The 19,005-nt window shown below is 33.5% G+C and overlaps 1 protein-coding gene across 1 annotated transcript in view; it reads right to left on the bottom strand.

Moving 5' to 3' along the window:
* LOC130445651 (anoctamin-4) overlaps positions 1-19,005 on the bottom strand; it is a 36,109-nt gene that overhangs the window by 14,061 nt on the left and 3,043 nt on the right. Inside the window, exons 3-11 of the mRNA XM_056781404.1 lie at positions 17,410-17,663; positions 13,575-13,733; positions 10,894-11,028; positions 10,572-10,748; positions 8,175-8,320; positions 6,017-6,116; positions 5,836-5,943; positions 1,073-1,278; positions 846-1,012 (exon numbers count right to left, since the gene is read on the bottom strand). Coding sequence (XP_056637382.1) covers positions 846-1,012; positions 1,073-1,278; positions 5,836-5,943; positions 6,017-6,116; positions 8,175-8,320; positions 10,572-10,748; positions 10,894-11,028; positions 13,575-13,733; positions 17,410-17,663 — 1,452 coding nt within the window. The remainder of the gene's footprint in view (positions 1-845; positions 1,013-1,072; positions 1,279-5,835; positions 5,944-6,016; positions 6,117-8,174; positions 8,321-10,571; positions 10,749-10,893; positions 11,029-13,574; positions 13,734-17,409; positions 17,664-19,005) is intronic.

Genomic DNA, 19,005 nt, shown 5'->3' with positions numbered 1-19,005 from the left:
GTACTCTTACAGTGAAAAGGAGATAGGTTGAAGTTGACCTTTTTGGGCTAAAGAGGGCTATAGAACATAAAAATTAGACACATGAATGGCAAGAAAGAGTTTTATTGAGTCAGAAGTTAATGTTTGAGGTTTTGAGGTCAAAGGAAAAACGCATATTAGATTCGTGTGTAATCCCGACTGGCAAACACGGCGAAAGCTCGGTTATGGTTTGGGGATATTTTGGGGAAGGATCAAAATAAAATTAAGAGGTTACAGTGAGCTAAAGAACATGTTAGGTGTTAGATCCATGGATAATCCCGACTGGCAAACACGGCGAAAGCTCTGTTATGGTTTCGGGATATTTTGAAGAAGGATCAAAATAAAATTAAAAGGTGACAGTGAGCTAAAGAACATGTTAGGTGTTAGATTAATGGATAATCCCGACTGGAAAACACGGCGAAGGCTCGATGATGGTTTGGAGGAGAGGCGACTGGAGACCTGGTGGAGAATAAAGACTATAAAAATTATCAAAGGAAAATGAAGTACGTTCTGATCAGCGCCTGATCAGCAGAAATTTTATCTTCCAGTATGACAACGATCCCGAGCATCTCTCGATGTTGTGCAGTAATTATTTGGCACTCATAGTCACCCGAACTCAACCCGATTAAGTTATTGTAGAACAAATTACCGAATAGAACCAAAAAGACGACGGTTATCGATCGTATTGTTTGTTTTTGTTGCGTTTCATATGAATTACAGGGTGGGCAAAAACTTTTGTGTATATCGTATTTCGTAAACTCAAGCTTGTTCCAGAAAAACGTACAAATATGAAAAAATTAATAGTAGTTATAAAAAGGTTATCTTACCCCATAGACTCATGAAAATAGCAAAGAAGACAGTAGCAGGGTTGTCGAATAAATAAGTCAATCTAGCAAATTTACAGCTGTCTATTAATTTTTGATATTTACAAGCTTTATCACACATTGGACATAATGTTATGTTGCCAGGTCCATTTATATCACAAATTTCTTTACTAAAAATAATGAATAAATAAAAACTGACACTTTTTTTTGGGAGTATGTTGAAATCTTACGTGGGTATATTGTCATCGCCGTCTATGGTGAATATACCGTATAAAAAACATAGTGTCCCTACTATTGCAGGAGCGTACAACATTTTAGTATAATAACCCAACCAACAAAAATAGAGACCTATTTTATCTCCAAAATATTTTCTAACTAAATTTAGTGGCTGTCTTTTCATCCATTTGGCTGGTCTAGCCCATTCCAAATATAATAACTGAAATTAAAAAAAATGTATTTCAAAGAGTGAAGAAAAAGTCGAACCAACAACTCCTTTTTAAGATAAAACTTTTTCCTCTTCTCCTAAAAATATCGTTGGAGTGTCATTCGATTTGGAATGGCACGCAGAAAGTTTTTGGAAAGGGCAAAATTGCAAATTTTTAAAAATTCACTTAAAAAGGGGGTTTGGTTTTTAGTTTATTTCTCAAAAACAAATTGCGATTATTTAAATCTGAAAAAATATTTAAAAAGAAACGTTGGAGTGTCAATCAATTAAAAATCGCACGTAGAAAGTTTTTGAAAAGGACAAAATTGCAAATTCATGAAGATTTTACTTAAAAAAAGGGTTTGGTTTTTTGCTTATTTCTCAAAAACGAATTGCGATTATTTAAATCAGAAAAAATATTTGAATAAAAACGTTGGAGTATCATTCAATTTGGAATGGCACGTAGAAAGTTTTTGGAAAGGGCAAAATTGCAAATTCATGGAGATTTTACTTAAAAAAGGGGTTTGGTTTTTAGTTTATTTCTCAAAAACAAATTGCGATTATTTAAATCTGAAAAAATATTTAAAAAGAAACGTTGGAGTGTCAATCAATTAAAAATCACACGTAGAAAGTTTTTGAAAAGGACAAAATTGCAAATTCATGAAAATTTTACTTAAAAAAAGGGTTTGGTTTTTTGCTTATTTCTCAAAAACGAATTGCGATTATTTAAATCAGAAAAAATATTTGAATAAAAACGTTGGAGTATCATTCAATTTGGAATGGCACGTAGAAAGTTTTTGAAAAGGGCAAAATTGCAAATTCATGGAGATTTTACGTAAAAAAGGGGTTTGGTTTTTAGTTTATTTCTCAAAAACAAATTGCGATTATTTAAATATGAAAAAATATTTAAAAAGAAACGTTGGAGTGTCAATCAATTAAAAATCGCACGTAGAAAGTTTTTGAAAAGGACAAAATTGCAAATTCATGAAGATTTTACTTAAAAAAAGGGTTTGGTTTTTTGCTTATTTCTCAAAAACGAATTGCGATTATTTAAATCAGAAAAAATATTTGAATAAAAACGTTGGAGTATCATTCAATTTGGAATGGCACGTAGAAAGTTTTTGAAAAGGGCAAAATTGCAAATTCATGAAGATTTTACTTAAAAAAGAGGTTTGGTTTTTAGTTTATTTCTCAAAAACAAATTGCGAGTATTTAAATCTGAAAAAATATTTAAAAAGAAACGTTGGAGTGTCAATCAATTGAGAATCGCACGTAGAAAGTTTTTGAAAAGGGCAAAGTTGCAAATTCATGAAGATTTTACTTAAAAAAGGGGTTTGGTTTTTTGCTTATTTCTCAAAAACGAATTGCGATTATTTAAATCAGAAAAAATATTTAAATAAAAACGTTGGGATGTCATTCAATTTGGAAGGGCACGTAGAAAGTTTTTGGAAAAGAGCAAAATTGCAAATTTTTAAACAATTCACTTAAAAAGGGGGTTTGGTTTTTTGCTTATTTCTCAAAAACGAATTGCGATTATTTAAATCAGAAAAAATATTTGAATAAAAACGTTGGAGTGTCATTCAATTTGGAATGGCACGTAGAAAGTTTTTGAAAAGGGCAAAATTGTAAATTCATGAAGATTTTACTTAAAAAAGGGGTTTGGTTTTTTGCTTATTTCTCAAAAACGAATTGCGATTATTTAAATCAGAAAAAATATTTAAATAAAAACATTGGAGTGTCATTCAATTTGGAATGGCACGTAGAAAGTTCTTGAAAAGGGCAAAATTGCAAATTCATGAAGATTTTACTTGAAAAAGGGGTTTGGTTTTTTGCTTATTTCTCAAAAACGAATTGCGATTATTTAAATCAGAAAAAATATTTGAATAAAAACGTTGGAGTGTCAATCAATTGAGAATCGCACGTAGAAAGTTTTTGAAAAGGGCAAAATTGCAAATTCATGAAGATTTTACTAAAAAAAGGGGTTTGGTTTTTTGCTTATTTCTCAAAAACGAATTGCGATTATTTAAATCAGAAAAAATATTTAAATAAAAACGTTGGGATGTCATTCAATTTGGAAGGGCACGTGGAAAGTTTTTGGAAAAGGGCAAAATTGCAAATTTTTAAACAATTCACTTAAAAAGGGGGTTTGGTTTTTGTTTATTTCTCAAAAACAAATTGCGATTATTTAAATCTGAAAAAATATTTAAAAAGAAACGTTGGAGTGTCAATCAATTAAGAATCGCACGTAGAAAGTTTTTGAAAAGGGCAAAATTGCAAATTCATGAAGATTTTACTTAAAAAAGGGGTTTGGTTTTTCGCTTATTTCTCAAAAACGAATTGCGATTATTTAAATCAGAAAAAATATTTAAATAAAAACGTTGGGGTGTCATTCAATTTGGAATGGCACGTAGAAAGTTTTTGGAAAAGGGCAAAATTGGAAATTTTTAAACAATTCACTTAAAAAGGGGGTTTGGTTTTTAGTTTATTTCTCAAAAACAAATTGCGATTATTTAAATCTGAAAAAATATTTAAAAAGAAACGTTGGAGTGTCTATCAATTAAGAATCCCACGTAGAAAGTTTTTGACAAGGGCAAAATTGCAAATTCATGAAGATTTTACTTAAAAAAAGGGTTTGGTTTTTTGCTTATTTCTCAAAAACGAATTGCGATTATTTAAATCAGAAAAAATATTTGAATAAAAACGTTGGAGTGTCATTCAATTTGGAATGGCACGTAGAAAGTTTTTGAAAAGGGCAAAATTGTAAATTCATGAAGATTTTACTTAAAAAAGGGGTTTGGTTTTTTGCTTATTTCTCAAAAACGAATTGCGATTATTTAAATCAGAAAAAATATTTAAATAAAAACATTGGAGTGTCATTCAATTTGGAATGGCACGTAGAAAGTTCTTGAAAAGGGCAAAATTGCAAATTTATGAAGAATGCACTTAAAAAGGGGGTTTGGTTTTTGTTTATTTCTCAAAAACAAATTGCGATTATTTAAATCAGAAAAAATATTTGAAAAAAAACAAAAAATTTCCTAAAAAAGATTCTTCAACAAAAAATATTATTTAAGTATGTTAGATTTGAATAAATATAAGCACTCATAGGAGAGATCAACAAATAAGTCGAAGGCAAAAAATATTTATGGCGATTTTTCAAGAAGTTATTAGTTAATTAACAATATCATGTAGCCTGAAGTTGACCATTGTAATAATTAAACTGCAAATCTCAGATTTTTTTCCTTTCGTTGAGCCCTTGATCTCTCAGTATTCATTTTTATTAACAGAATATTTTTTTTGTTTACCGCTTGAAAACAAATTAAGTTAACTTCACATCACCTATCGCAGATCATTTTTTTTCATTTCTCGTAAATTTATAAATCCATTACGTAACTATGAAGTGTTTTGATTGCGCTAATCTGTTAATGAATAGCAACTGAAATTGGACGAAGAAAATCCAGGCGATATCAAAAATAAGACGAGGAAAACTAAACACTTTTTGATTTCATAAGTGAACATTTTGTACTTGGAGTTTTGAGTCTAAATCGAGAATCAGGTTCAGCTTAACTCCTCAGAAGTTTTAGATAAGGCAAAAACCGTCGCATTTATAAGGCTTCTGAAAAACTTATCGAGTTGTGCACAGCTTAGAATTACCAAAGGTCGATGTGCTTGGAAAAACTGTTCAGACACCTTGGTTTGAAACGTTCAGCGTCACTTAATGAACTGTAAGATTTGTCAATATCGTTGATCATCACACGTCTGAGCGTGGAGATGGCGATAATGTTCGCTTATAAAACCAATCACCAGTCGTGATTCATGTCTGTTTCAAAGGAAAAGATGATTAGTAAAACAGGCAAAAGCCTATGTGCTCCTCAGATTGTGTTAAGACAGCTGTTTATATTTATCTCCGCAGAATTTGTTTAGGGAGAAGATTACACTGGTGATTTTGCTGTACAAAAACGGCTACCCGAACCAACTAGACCTTGAACTCCGTGAACTCACCAGTTCATGTATGACTTTTTTCCCCTCCAGAAGGAACCTAGAGCATAATATTTCGCCGTTTTGGCTTGTATAGCTATCTGAGTTTCTATGGTGTCCATTAAGTACAGCCTATCCATATTCCATCACAGTGGAAAGTTGGACTTGGACTTGCAGTCTCCGAACCTTTCTATAGGGTTCATACAACATAATTTTTTTTTGGTATTTGCTATTTAATTGAAGAACGCCTATTTTGTCTTTGTGGCATTCCTTTCGGGAGCTCCATGTCCATCAATGGACATCTGACTTTTGAAATGATGAGTGAAAATATAATTTGTATCATCCATTAAAACAATTCAAGATATAATGCTAGCTTTAACTCTTGGAAGTAGAGTTTGGGGAAGACGAATCTGAAGCAGAAAAGCTGAAATTAGATTTTTGAATAATACATATCAAAATCTAGCCTGGGAAAAGACCATCTTGAATTCGGTCAGCTTAAACAAAGTTATTGAGCGAACATGTCAGTTCAAAAACAAATATGAGGATCCTGGAATCCTGATTGGGGTTTATTAATATGGAACTATAATTTCTCACCCTCCTATCTAAGATTTTTCCATCACTGGTATCTTTATCCCATCGTCCTTCGTGTAATGGAAAACAAGCGTAGTACGTATAATCATTCAAAAGCCTTCTGATACCTACCTACAAAAAAATAAAAAAGAATATTTTAATATGACTTCCATGAATTTATTATTATTTCGAAATATAAACTTACTTTATCTGTATCATCAAATTTGACCCTCAATAAAATTTGCATAACAATTAGACTCCTTTGAGCGCTAGAATATTCTGTTACTCGATCCTTTACTACAAACCTAGAAATAAACTGAGTCAAAGACTTGGTATGGTGAATTATTGTATGTAATTAATTTTGTGAAAGTATTTTAAATTAAATTTTATCAAGCTTCAAACCAAGAGCTTCGTCTATATCGTTTTAACAGGATATAAACATCGTTGTCCTCACAATTTATGTGCATTCAAAGGAAACAAGAATTTAAGGTTGGGTTCCAAATCGGGGTTACAAAGTGCATTACCAATCATTACTATTTTTCATAAACTCTAAATGGTTTTAAAGATAATCTTATAATAATTAAACTCCTTTTCGTAAAAACTACATTAAATCCCATTTCTACTAAGATGAAATTTCTGACACCGTTGGTGATATTCATTATGAACACACTGTTTATACTACCACTACACCAACACTCACAATTTCGTTGTCTGAACCGCGTTTGATAACCAAGTTATCGTCTTCAGAGACTGAGCAATTTACATTCAATCTCTGAAGACGATAACTAGATTATCGAAACTAGCGTCACACAGTGTAATTGTGATAAACAGTGTGTTCAGAATGCTATTTCTGCTAATAAAAAATAAATTCGTACTGGTAAAAATAGTAGTCAGTAGATAGACCCAGGGCACAAAGCGTTTATGGAAATTAATTCTCCATTTCCACCAAATGTTGCCTATATATTTAGACTGCTGATGTTGCAGCTGGTAAATCATGGACAATCCCAAGTTACCGAACGTCTATAAAAGTTAATTCCTCTTCTTCACTACACGTACATGTAGATTTAAACAGCAAGTCTCTTCTGTAGTATTTATCTCTTTATCTACCTGGTAGTATTCGACTCCATAGACAAACTCCTGCTACTGACAGTGTATAAAAGTAGATTTATCCTTTTCATCACAAGTTGCCTGTACATTTAAGCTGTACCAATCTCTTCTTTTGTGTAAAAAGTAAATCCTATTAAACTGGAGTAATTTGAATGGTACCTGCTGTATGGAGAAACTTATGGATATTGATCTTAGTCCCGAAAAATCTGGTTGTATACAGGCGGACTTGGTGCTATGAGCCACGTCTGCCTGTCGAGTAAGTCTTAGAGATACTACTCTAGGTTGGATTATATTAAACAGAGCATCTGCTGTGGTAGTATCAGTAAAACAAAGTCAGATCAGTGACATTTCTACTATGCTCTAAACTGTCCAAGTTTCTGGTCAACTCTGGATCGATGGATGTATTGAGTCGAGCATCCTCACGGCGCCGAGCTCCAAATATGCGAGCAATACTTATAGATGATCGAATCTGGACCTTGTTCATTGATAATTTTGGGTCAGTCAGTGACTATTGGAAAAAACTTCAAAGTCCAAAGTTACACCGTTATACCTGAATCGAGTGGTATCCAGTTTATACAAGGTGAACCTCGGATTTTGTTGTGTTCATCTCCTGGTGTACAGAGTTTATTTATACTACCTTGAAGATATTTGTGCATAATCGACCCTCTAGATCAGCTTCCACTTGGAGTTCCGAAAGGAAGGCTATTTTAATTCCAGAATATTTTTTTTTCCCGCCTGGACGTATCGGCACAGCGACAAAACTTGGGCCCATTTATATCCCCTAGGTCTGATCTACCCCGTACAATATATTTGTCTTCTGATTCTTATGGTAGATTAAGTATTCGTTATCATGGACAGACCCAGATCTCCAAGTGTCTATAAAAGTAAATGTTTCTTCTTTATTTCATGTCACTTGTACATTTAAACTTCAAGAACGTCTTCTCAATTGTTTGCTAGCATAGAAAGACCTAGGCTACTATAGAAATTATTTTTTTCCTCATTACATGTTGCAGTTATTATTGAAAGTACTTTGAACGCGTTTATATTTAACTAATTTGATGATTGTCCGACATGTACCTCAACTAAGTAACCTCAAAATGAAAAAAAAGAAGATATAAGCAAAAAGTTTTACCTCAATTGGTAAATCTGAAGCTAATTATTGCTCACAGAAGCTTTAGTGTTTGTATGTTTGTAAATACTACGAAATATTATTTTTTGATTATGTGAATAAACAAATAAATCCTTAATATACTCACTGCTCTTCTCTATCTCCCCCTTCTGTAGCATCATAAAAAGACGGTTCTTTATTGATTAAATCGTGATTAAATTCAAAACATTGTTTCCATTTTTTCTGCCATTTCGAATACATTGTCTCAGCTTTCCCCATTTCCCTTTTGTCGTCCTATAAATGTATTCAATTTGGATCTTTTTAAACAGTTAACCAGGAAAACGATGTCTTAAGATTGATTTACTTCGTACACGTTGAATAATTATTAAATTTTCATATGAAAACATCACGTAATTTATATCACTCTGTGTGAAATTCTGTTAAGCTCCAACTAAACTAGGGGTAAATATCTTGCTACTCTCTTTACTTTAAAGTGAACATTTCAATCAAATGTTTTATTTGCTAGTATTATCACTGATAACGTATGTAACAAAAATTTTTGGAAAACAGTCGTTGCTTTCAATTCAATTCTAAATAACTTATTGCCATAGGAACATAGATTATATAACGTTTATATGTCACTACAATTTTTGTCCAATTGTGAATATATTTAGAGAATATTGCACTTTCGATAAGAAATATCATGTCAAACCTTCCAAAAAGTAGACGGCTAAAAGCTTTGACTAACGTCCAATCAACTATATTGGTGGAATGTGCAAAAGACAAATTAGAAACATCAACTCGATGGTCGAGAACTAAAAGGACAGGAAGTTAAACATCGGAATAGGAAGAAATGTCAAAAATATTCCGAAGATTAGTTGCGCAGAATTTTGATATGCTGTCGTGCATCAAGGAGATGATTCCAAAAAGAAATTTGAAGATAAAGTATTAGATCTGACGTGCCATATCCGAAGCAGGCATTTCACGTACTTAACTCAGAGCTGGATGTCCCCAAAAATTGCTTGATTTTATTAATGCATTTCTTCCCAGATAGATAATCCCTAGGCTCGCCCTATTGAAGAGTTTTGGGCGATATTGAGTATAAAAATGTATGTTAAGGGTTGAAAATCTATGTTATGAATTGTTAACATTATTTCGTTATGTCAAAATTGCTACAAACATTTTTTCCGAAAACTCTTGTTACATTAATAATTCGAAAAGTTACTACCGAACATATAGAAGAAAAAAGTGATTAAGAAGGAGAAAAAGAAGAAGGGGAGATAGATAGAATAAGCAGAATACGAGAAGAGATAGGAGCAGATATGAAACACGATTAAAAAATAGGGAATTTAAAAAGATAAAATGAAGCACACAAAATATTACTAGTAGTATGGAGTTCAAAAACAATTCCAGAGGAGTTTCGAATAGCAATAATAACACCCATTCCCAATAAAGTTTTATGAACGCCCCAGGAATACGCTTACACAACGTCTGATCCCAAAATCTTCTGAATTAGCTTTCGAATTGGTACAAGAAATGAAAGGTGATTCTCAATTCTCCAAAAACTAACATCTTCAAGCATCTGGACCGTACGATATCTACCTAAAAAATTTCCACTTAAAGCATTGGAGAGAGAGTCTCGAGGTCAGCAAAGAAACTTTGTAGTTTCAAGTGAAATTAGCTCTCAATTGGACGATTGATCTGAACGATCCTCTTGACAGAATATTGAGGCTAACTCATCTCATCTTCCAGGAAAATTCGACTCAGCTCCAGTAATATCGATTATGTCATTATTGACATTATAACACACCTTTTAAACCTTCTAAGTGACCTCCAAGTCTGATACGTGATTCGCATCATAGAATCAAACGATTCTTTCCCAACCCCTGGATCACTACTATATTAGCCACTTCTTTAAAGCACGAGAGGAAACTTCCTTGTACCTCCTGCGACGGCATACAAGACTTTCTACTTTGTATTCCTCGATAATAACCCCATCGTCATTAGATGAAACTCTCTACGAATCTCATCTCGTCGATGATCGGTGTTGCAGGTTTTCGGCAAGTTTCCTAATCAATTAGTTCACTAGCCGACGATAGGAAGTAGGTCTAAAGAAAAACCGGTTGTTTCTTTTTTTTGCTCTTTCTTCCAATGCAGTACACTCTACCATCCTCAATCCACCACACCCCCAGCTTAATAGAAGAATCTTTCCTATATCAAAGCGCAGCTTAATGAAGCTCCCCGTCCACATGAATCATGTCGTCATCCAAATCATAAACAAACCAACAAACCTCTCTTTCTCTCAAACGTAGTGAGTGTGGTGCAAAAATTGAGCAATCAATGATGAGATGGTTTGAAGATGTGTGAAAATGGAGGGGACAAAAAAGATATGGGAAACGGAAATGGACAAAAAGAAGAGAAACGGCAAATACGAAAATAGCAAGCAGTCCGGTAAAAAGAAGACTGAACTGAAGACGGATAAAAGGTAGTTAGCAGCAGATAGAGCCAATATATATTATATAACCTCTATATATATATAGTTTACCCATGCTTTCACTGATATTGTTATAAATCTTTTGATAGGCAATTTCATTCCCATTAGAGCTGCATATCGTGTCTTCGTTTTCCAAGGTAAATGGATTTTCAAAAACCAAGTTTTTCCATCGAATGATAAATCCTTATGTTCTAATTCTAATTCTAGACCTTCTTTAACTATATTTTCCTAAAAAAATATGGAAACGTTTAACGTAATATAATAAATGAGTCTAAATTCAATTTTAGATATTTATTATGTGATTTTTTAGATTCATTAAAAGCTTATAAGAATTATTCTATCAGAGAAAAAAAAAAGAAATGGGTGTATGCACCTGAAACGTTTTTCTTCTATCTCTTCTTTTTGCTTCAGCTTCAGTCATTACACCTAATTCTTCTTCCTCATAAACTAGTACCATATCTATTTTTCTACGGCCGTCTCGGAAATATAAACTTTCTGGATCCAGAATCTGAAAAAAAAATGATTAAGAATCTTAGAGCTAAATGGAATATTCATAAAGAACAGACTATTTTGGTAAAAGGCACCTGGCTAATTGAGAAGTCTTTCATCTCAAAGTATCATACAGGCAATGTTTTTCTTTTAATTGACCAAATAATATTATATAAACCATATTCTGCATGACGGCACTGTCAGCATTATGAAGAGACTAGAACATTTCATGGAAAATGGAAAAGACAGGAGGCGACGAAGAACCGCTCGTGATGACCGTTTCATTGTGTCAACTACAAACAGCTCAGTGATGTGCGAGGATTGATTATTAGCCAGTGGAAAGTAAGATGTTTAATCTTACAAGGTTGCATTGCAGAAGTCAGTTTTTGGATTATGAAGTGGCCAGCTTACAGTCCTGATCTAAATCCGGTAAAACACTCTAGGCTAATAATTCTGAAAGGCTATGGAAAAAAGGGAACTAAGATCTATATGAATTGGTGAACCGACCTATTGGTCAACTGATAGGAATAAAATTCGTTATCCTTCGGAGTCTCCAAGGACATTCCAGAGGTGTGTCCATCGATAGCGACCTGAATGTATCAGTCTTTGATAAAACAGCTAAGTCAGTCGATAAGGGAGGACGATAAACCGTATGATCTTGGTTTATTTAGAAGCATGGCATATCAAACTATGTCAAAACTATGGCCAAATAATTCGATATATCCAGTGCGATTCCTCTTAATTTCCCATATTTCTCTATAGCTTCAGCCCATACCTTGGTGATATATGCTAGGAGGTCCTCGGGTTAGGTTAGGTTAGTTTTGTTGACGGAAACCACATTCATGATGTTAGCGGACTCAAGATATCTGGTTAACGCCTTCCTCCACGACTTTGACCATTGCTGGGACTAGTTCTCTTTTCGTTTTGCGATCACAGCGAATCACTTCGAATCAGTTTATTATTTTCTGTACAACTCATCAACAACGACAATTTGTCAACCCTATGCTTGTGTGACCATCAATTTATTTGTAATAATTTGTATAATGGGCTTGACTTTAAGAATCGCTTAGCATATCCATTACCAATTTATCGATTATTTCATTTCACATCGCTATTCCATTAGAAATTCACCTTGGGAGATATGGAGGATAGAATAAATAGTCGATTTTTAAACTGTTCACTATCCATACATACGAGGAGGCTTAAATGAAACACCATCAATAATAATTAAAGCCACTACTAAGTTGGAATTTTTGGAACCCTTGGTGATATTCATTATGAACACACTGTTTATACTACCACTACACCAACCCTCAAAATTGCACTGTCTGACGTACGTTTCTATAGTCAAGTTGTCGTCTTTAGTCATCGATAAAAGCCTGTGTTAAGATCTATCATTAAGATCAGACATCACATGGCTGAAGACTGGTACTCTCTCAAGGAATATAAAGGAATGCCGCCAGAACAACCTTTCCTAAGGTTTCCTAACGTACTCTCTACCCTTCTCGGAAAAATCGGTTTATGTATAATATAAGCTTTGAAAGATTGAATGGCGAGCGTATTTGAATTATTTAAATTGGGAGATTGGTTCATCCTGTTTGTTTTTGTTTTTCTTTCTTGTTGTGCTTTTGTCCTTATACATTGCCTGTTTCGTCAACCATAATCCTCCCAGTGTTTTCTCTATCGTTATTAGTTTTTTAGATCTTTTGGCACCTAATTTGTTTTGTTTTATATCCCTCTTCCACTCATGTATACGACTTTTACCTGCAGGATTGTTCACTTCTAGTATCTTCTCGTATCATCTTGTACCATATCGTATCATCTTGTATCATCTTGTACCATCTTGTACCATCTTGTACCATCTTGTACCATCTTGTACCATCTTGTACCATCTTGTACCATCTTGTACCATCTTGTACCATCTTGTACCATCTTGTACCATCTTGTACCATCTTGTACTATCTTGTATCATCTTGTACCATCTTTTACCATATTATATCATCTTGTTTCATCTTGTATCATCTCGTATCATCTCGTATCATCTCGTATCATCTCCTATCATCTCGTATCATCTCCTATCATCTCCTATCATCTCCTATCATCTCCTATCATCTCCTATCATCTCCTATCATCTCCTATCATCTCCTATCATCTTCTATCAACTCCTATCATCTTCTATCATCTTCTATCATCTCCTATCATCTCCTATCATCTCCTATCATCTTCTATCATCTCCTATCATCTTCTATCATCTTCTATCATCTCCTATCATCTCCTATCATCTCCTATCATCTCCTATCATGTCATGTTTCAGAAATAAATATGATTCTCATTCTACTAGCTTCTTCATCATGTCTCCCAAAGCATTATAGTCCTGTCCTAGGATAGACACAAAGAGTAATTTTGGCCATTAACAATGTTTTTGAATTGTTTTGCAGGTTGTTATATCTTCGTTTTAATCGGGTCTTGATGTAGGACTATAAATTTTGAGAAAAATATAGTTTTATCTTCGATTTAGATATCGTTGCTGTAATAAATCCTACTTTATATAAAATTCAAACTTACTTGTTCTTTTTCGACTGGAGTTGCAGGTGTGGATATGTCTAAAAAGTCTTCGCTGTCTTGAACTAGAGATGGCAGTGGTGTACCAGGTAGATTCATTTGAGAGTCATCATTTAGTTGTGGTCCAAATGCATCTTTAACTGTCGCACTATTGGTTCTAGACTGAAAAAATATGTTGTCATCATTATAACAAAGGAAAGCTCACCAAAACACACGTATCACTAGAATATAACAATATAACAACCTTGTATATATAACATTCACCTTGTGAATCATAACTTAATATTTTGTATAAACTAAGATTCGGTAAATTGTTGAGAGTGACTTGTTAAAAACTCGTACACGACATCGACCGTCAACCGGGTCCTGTTCAGTATTGAGTCTAAAATTTGGCAAATACGCTGGTTTGGGGAATTTGCTTGATGTTTGTTTTTATATATGTTTTTATCATAGCAGTGAATTGTTTATATTGTTTTGTATTATTTCTATTCAGGCCTTTTTATTTATTTGTTTATTTACTTTCTAGAATTCTAGAAATTTCCTTCTGATATATAATCGAACTTGTTTGGCAGCCAGAGTTAGTTTATGATAGAAAGTCATAGGTAACGGAACGAAATAAAAAAGTAACCATTGAATTTAAATAAATTAGAAAAGTTAGTTGATTTGAAAATATGGTTTTATTTAGTAGTTGAGTAAAGACAAATGGATGAGATTTAATAGAGATTCTTGAACCCTATTTATTATGTAATCGCATGTGATTATAGTTAACCAAATCACATGGTTAGCTAAGGAATCTTCTAGGTCAAATTATAAGATTAGAAGTAGGGAAAAAAGTAACGCAAAACACAGTCGTGGTGGATTCGAACCTCATAGTTGGACAAGAGTTAATTTCAGTACAGCATGATATCCGTGATATTTCATTTCTGTTAGTTATAGTGTTTTGAAAGTTTAGGGAAGCCTCTAGTAGGAAATAAAAGGAAAACATTTCCAGAAGAATCAGTTTTTTTGTGAAGTGTGAATATACTTTTTACGTACAATCTATGGGATTCGCGACTCTCTTAAGGGGGTACTCTACCCAATAAAACCACATCTCTTTCTGCTTATACCCTTCTAAACCTTTAACGAAGTGAAAACAATAAAATTTTTGTACATCCACATCTAGATAAGATGTAAGATAGAAATTCATTTCACTGTGTTTCCTAACTATCAAATCCCATCGTTGTTGTTATTAAGCATGAGGCTACTTCGAGCCGTAGCTTTGTTGGTTACCAAGTTCGTGACTAGTAAGGTAATGCGGTGTGCACTGCAGACTCGAATTGCTAAGTTTCTGCAGTTTTTTCTACTTCTATTATTTCTCTCCATACTGCAGCTTTCTAGGGGATGGTCGAGTAGGCAGCTGAACACATTACTCTTCATCTATCTGCTTTTAGTCCTTCCACATTTGGCATCAGTCTTGATAATAACTTGGTGATCTATAACAAGAGTTGGTGATAATAGCCTCCTCGTAGGCTCTTGAAAATCCGGGCGATCGTCTTCTTCATTGGAAAGTTCAAGTTTATACGTTTGAACCTTTTCTAACGTTTGACCCTAAGTTTTATGTTGAGTACAAGTATTTGATATGAGTACTTGACGTCCATTCTATCTACGAACCGTGGAAATAGAAAAAACTCATCAGTAAGAGCCCAATATAATTTTTATATCTCTTCTTTGCGTGATGAACTGCAATTTATAATCGCCGACGAAGCTATGGTTTCTGATTAATTGAAAAAATTATTTTTAATATCATTTGTAACTGGAATAATGATTTTTTCAATATCTAATGAATAGTATTCGTGCAGTACTATTAGGCGTATTCGTGATATCAATAGAAAATATTTTGATGCATGACGTCTAACCACCGTAATCAATTGATCGGCCTATAAATATGTATCAATACCATCGTCAAAAACAAACAATTTATTTCTATTTTTGTACACGGAAAGAAACGCCAACAATTCCACTGAATATTGTAAAAAGTTTATAATACGTGGACACGTGGATCAATCGCATACAAGTCGGATGCGATTGGCAAGTACTGCAACGTTATTTTTAATTATTTAAACATTTTTCACTCGTAAAACGTTGAGATGAATTCATACGAACAATTTATCTTACTAGCTGTAAGCATTTTTATATTTTATATTTCGCTGTCTAGAAAAGGAATTTTGAGAGGTTAAATTCGTAACACCGATCGAGACTTGCTTCAGAAGTGGAATGACTACAGCTGTAAACTTCTTTCTTGGATGGCCAGAATGATCTTCATTTTTATTGTGTTTACATCTACCAGACACAAGTTTCGATCGGTGTTACCTACCTAAACCCTCAAGATTCCCTTTCTAGACCGGGAAATTCGAACTAAAATATAAAAATGCTTACATAACGTAATTTATTTATTTACAAACTATTCACTTGTTAGGGAAGCTCAACTATTTACTAACACTTAACACACTAACACTTAATCTATTTTATTTAAACGAACCGTTCAGTTTAGTTGTTACTATGAAATCAAATTATTTGCTATTTGAGACTCGTTTCTTATACTATTATCATTTTCAAAAATCTTCGTTTTCTGAAAATATTCAATTTGCCGTTCACAAACAAAAAAAACTTTTTCAACATTGTCTCCATAACAACGTAGCGCTAGTTTTGCTACGAAGAACTTAAATATACAATGAATCGACTACTGCCAAAACAGTTTTTGATTTGATTTTAAAGTTACTTTGCTTTCGGTTTTTCTTATCGTAATTTCCACTAATTTCCTCAAATTACATCGTAGGTCTTTCTGTAATCTATGGTCGATATTTCTGCTTCATAGCCTCCTTGGTACTCATCTTTATATTTGATATTTGTCTAATCCCTAAGTATTTTGGCAAGACTTTAGTTGCAGTCCTCCTTCGTAATTTTCTCTTTTCGTCATACCTCTGTCAAAAGCTGTCATATTCTTTCAGTTAATTGTACACCTCCGTATTTTGAAACTGTTTTTAATATTGTCGTCTCTTGCATCGTTATTAGTTTCATATGATCTTTTTTTGAGGTTAGATCTTCCTCTTGACTACCAATTCATGTTCTTTTTTGTTCAGTTCTGATTGAGAAAGAATTAGCATTATAAGAATATGTTAACAAGAATGTGTTGATCAGTGAAACTTCAAATTTTCCACTTCAAATGAGGGTAGAGTGGTTGATGAAATATATTATTTCAATGTAAAAAGGTTCATAATTGTGGGATAATTTTATAATCATAACTTTCCTTTTACAACTAATTGATTTAATTGGAATTGAGCTGATATTGACTTAACTGTTCTCACTTGTATATAATATTTATTCAACTCATTATTTTTTTAACCCAAAAGGTACTTGTGAATACGAAAATAGATTGAAAATAAATTCGCAAATCATAAAGAAAGGATGTCGTCATTTCCAATACGTATGGCCTTTACAATCACCATAAATAAATCGCAAGGCCAGTCGTTGGAAGTTTACGGAATTAACTTGGAGTTTTCTTGTTTTACGCATGAACAATTATACGTCGCGTGTCATCGTTGTTCATCTACTTACCATAAAACAAAACAAAAAACCCTTTCCATCGAAGTATCGCACGACTATTTAAAAAATCTGAGTGTGTAGCTGTCAACGGTAGATGGTAAAAACGCTAACAATGTTTTATATGTCATTAGACACCTTGATTAAAATAAAAATTGACTGGTTCGAGGATTTTTCATCTTTATCTTAAATAACTGAGATTCGAAGGGTCGGTAGGACTTAATATCCGCACGGTATATTGAGGAATTCTCTTACTCACTTGATCTGTTGGCAAAGATCCTCTTCTATAACTTTTCTCTCTGGGGTTTTCTTCGATTCCATTCAAATGAGTTTCGTCGAACATAGATATAGTTTTATGGAATTTATTTATATTGAATAGAGATTGTGATCTGAATTTAGCGGTTGGTGCATATAAGTTATTAGTTGTTTTAGGTGTTGATTCTCTTTCTTGAAGTGTGCTTTGAGAACCATTCGAATTATCACCGTTTTCGCGACTGGAACGCCTGGAACTTCCTAAAAACATCACCACACTTTAATCAATACACCATATTAGTGTGTTTTTTCTAATCAAACTTTCAATCAACTTCAAATTTTTCATAGTTTCTCGACTATTATGAGAAGTTTTTAGATTAATTGCAATTACCACCTCATAGTTTGCAGTTAAAAGTCAATGGACTGGCTGTGAAAAAGGTGATGAACAACGTCAATCATAAAGGGAAAATACAAAGGAGAGGATGTCTTTATTCCAACGGATTTACCAATCGATTTTAAATGTTTACAATTTCCGGTACGTCTTGCCTTTACGATAACCATAAATAAATCGCAAGGCCAGCCATTGGGAATTTACGAAATCGACTTGGAATTAACTCTCAATCAACTTATTGACCTCAAATCTCTCATACTTTCTCGTCTATTATGAAAAGTTTTTAAATTCATTGGAATTAGCTGGATTACCACCTCACAGTTTGCAGTTAAAAGTCAACCTCGATTGTACAATGGGCTGGCTGTGAAAAAGGTGATGAATAACGCCAATCATAAAGGGAAAATACAAAGGAGAGGATGTCTTTATTCCAACGGATTTACCATTCGATTTTAAACGTTCACAATTTCCGGTACGTCTTGCCTTTACGATAACTATAAATAAATCGCAAGGCCAGTCGTTGAAAGTTTACGGAATCGACTCAATTTAATAATAAAAATTGGTGAGACATTTAATAATATTGCCTGAATTAATTAACTTAATAACTATATGAGTATGATTTTAAAATTTCGCTAAGGGTCCATTCAAGTATTGGGTAAGCACTATACGGAGGCGGGAGGGTTCTGCTTTGATTATTTTGCCAACACGGAAATGTGAAGTCACATAAAACAAACCACACGTTGACTAAGCTTGAAAACCAAATGCATTTTCAGGTATTCTCCTTTATAAAAATCAGAAGAGAATGAAGCTATATAGAGCATGACAATGGGATTTTAGTAAACGAGGAAGGTCCCAGAAATACCTGGCCTAACCTAGATATCACGATGGTTGCTTGGAAAATACTACTATATAAGAAAGTAAACAATCTATGCAGTATATGTTTCAAGTTTGAAGACACTACGTTGCTTAGTAGTTGTTTGGCAGCCATCAATGGTAAACGTTTTTAGGAATTTGTAACCAAATGAGGTTACTACGCCAGAAATGTTAAAGCGGTTCTGGGTGATGGTCGACTGAAAGTGCGCGAGCTAGCAGACCTAGTAGACATTTCAAAAAGTATATTAGCTAAAAATTTGGTCATCAGAAAGATGTGCGCAAGATGTCTGCTCACCAAGGAACAAAGATAGCATCGTTGCAATGTTTCACAGAGTTAAAGCC

The sequence above is a fragment of the Diorhabda sublineata genome, chromosome 6 (genome assembly GCF_026230105.1).
Source record: "Diorhabda sublineata isolate icDioSubl1.1 chromosome 6, icDioSubl1.1, whole genome shotgun sequence".
NCBI classification, from domain to species: domain Eukaryota; kingdom Metazoa; phylum Arthropoda; class Insecta; order Coleoptera; family Chrysomelidae; genus Diorhabda; species Diorhabda sublineata.
The sequence above is the reverse complement of the archived record's forward strand: the minus strand, read 5'-3'. Positions and strand labels throughout refer to the sequence as shown.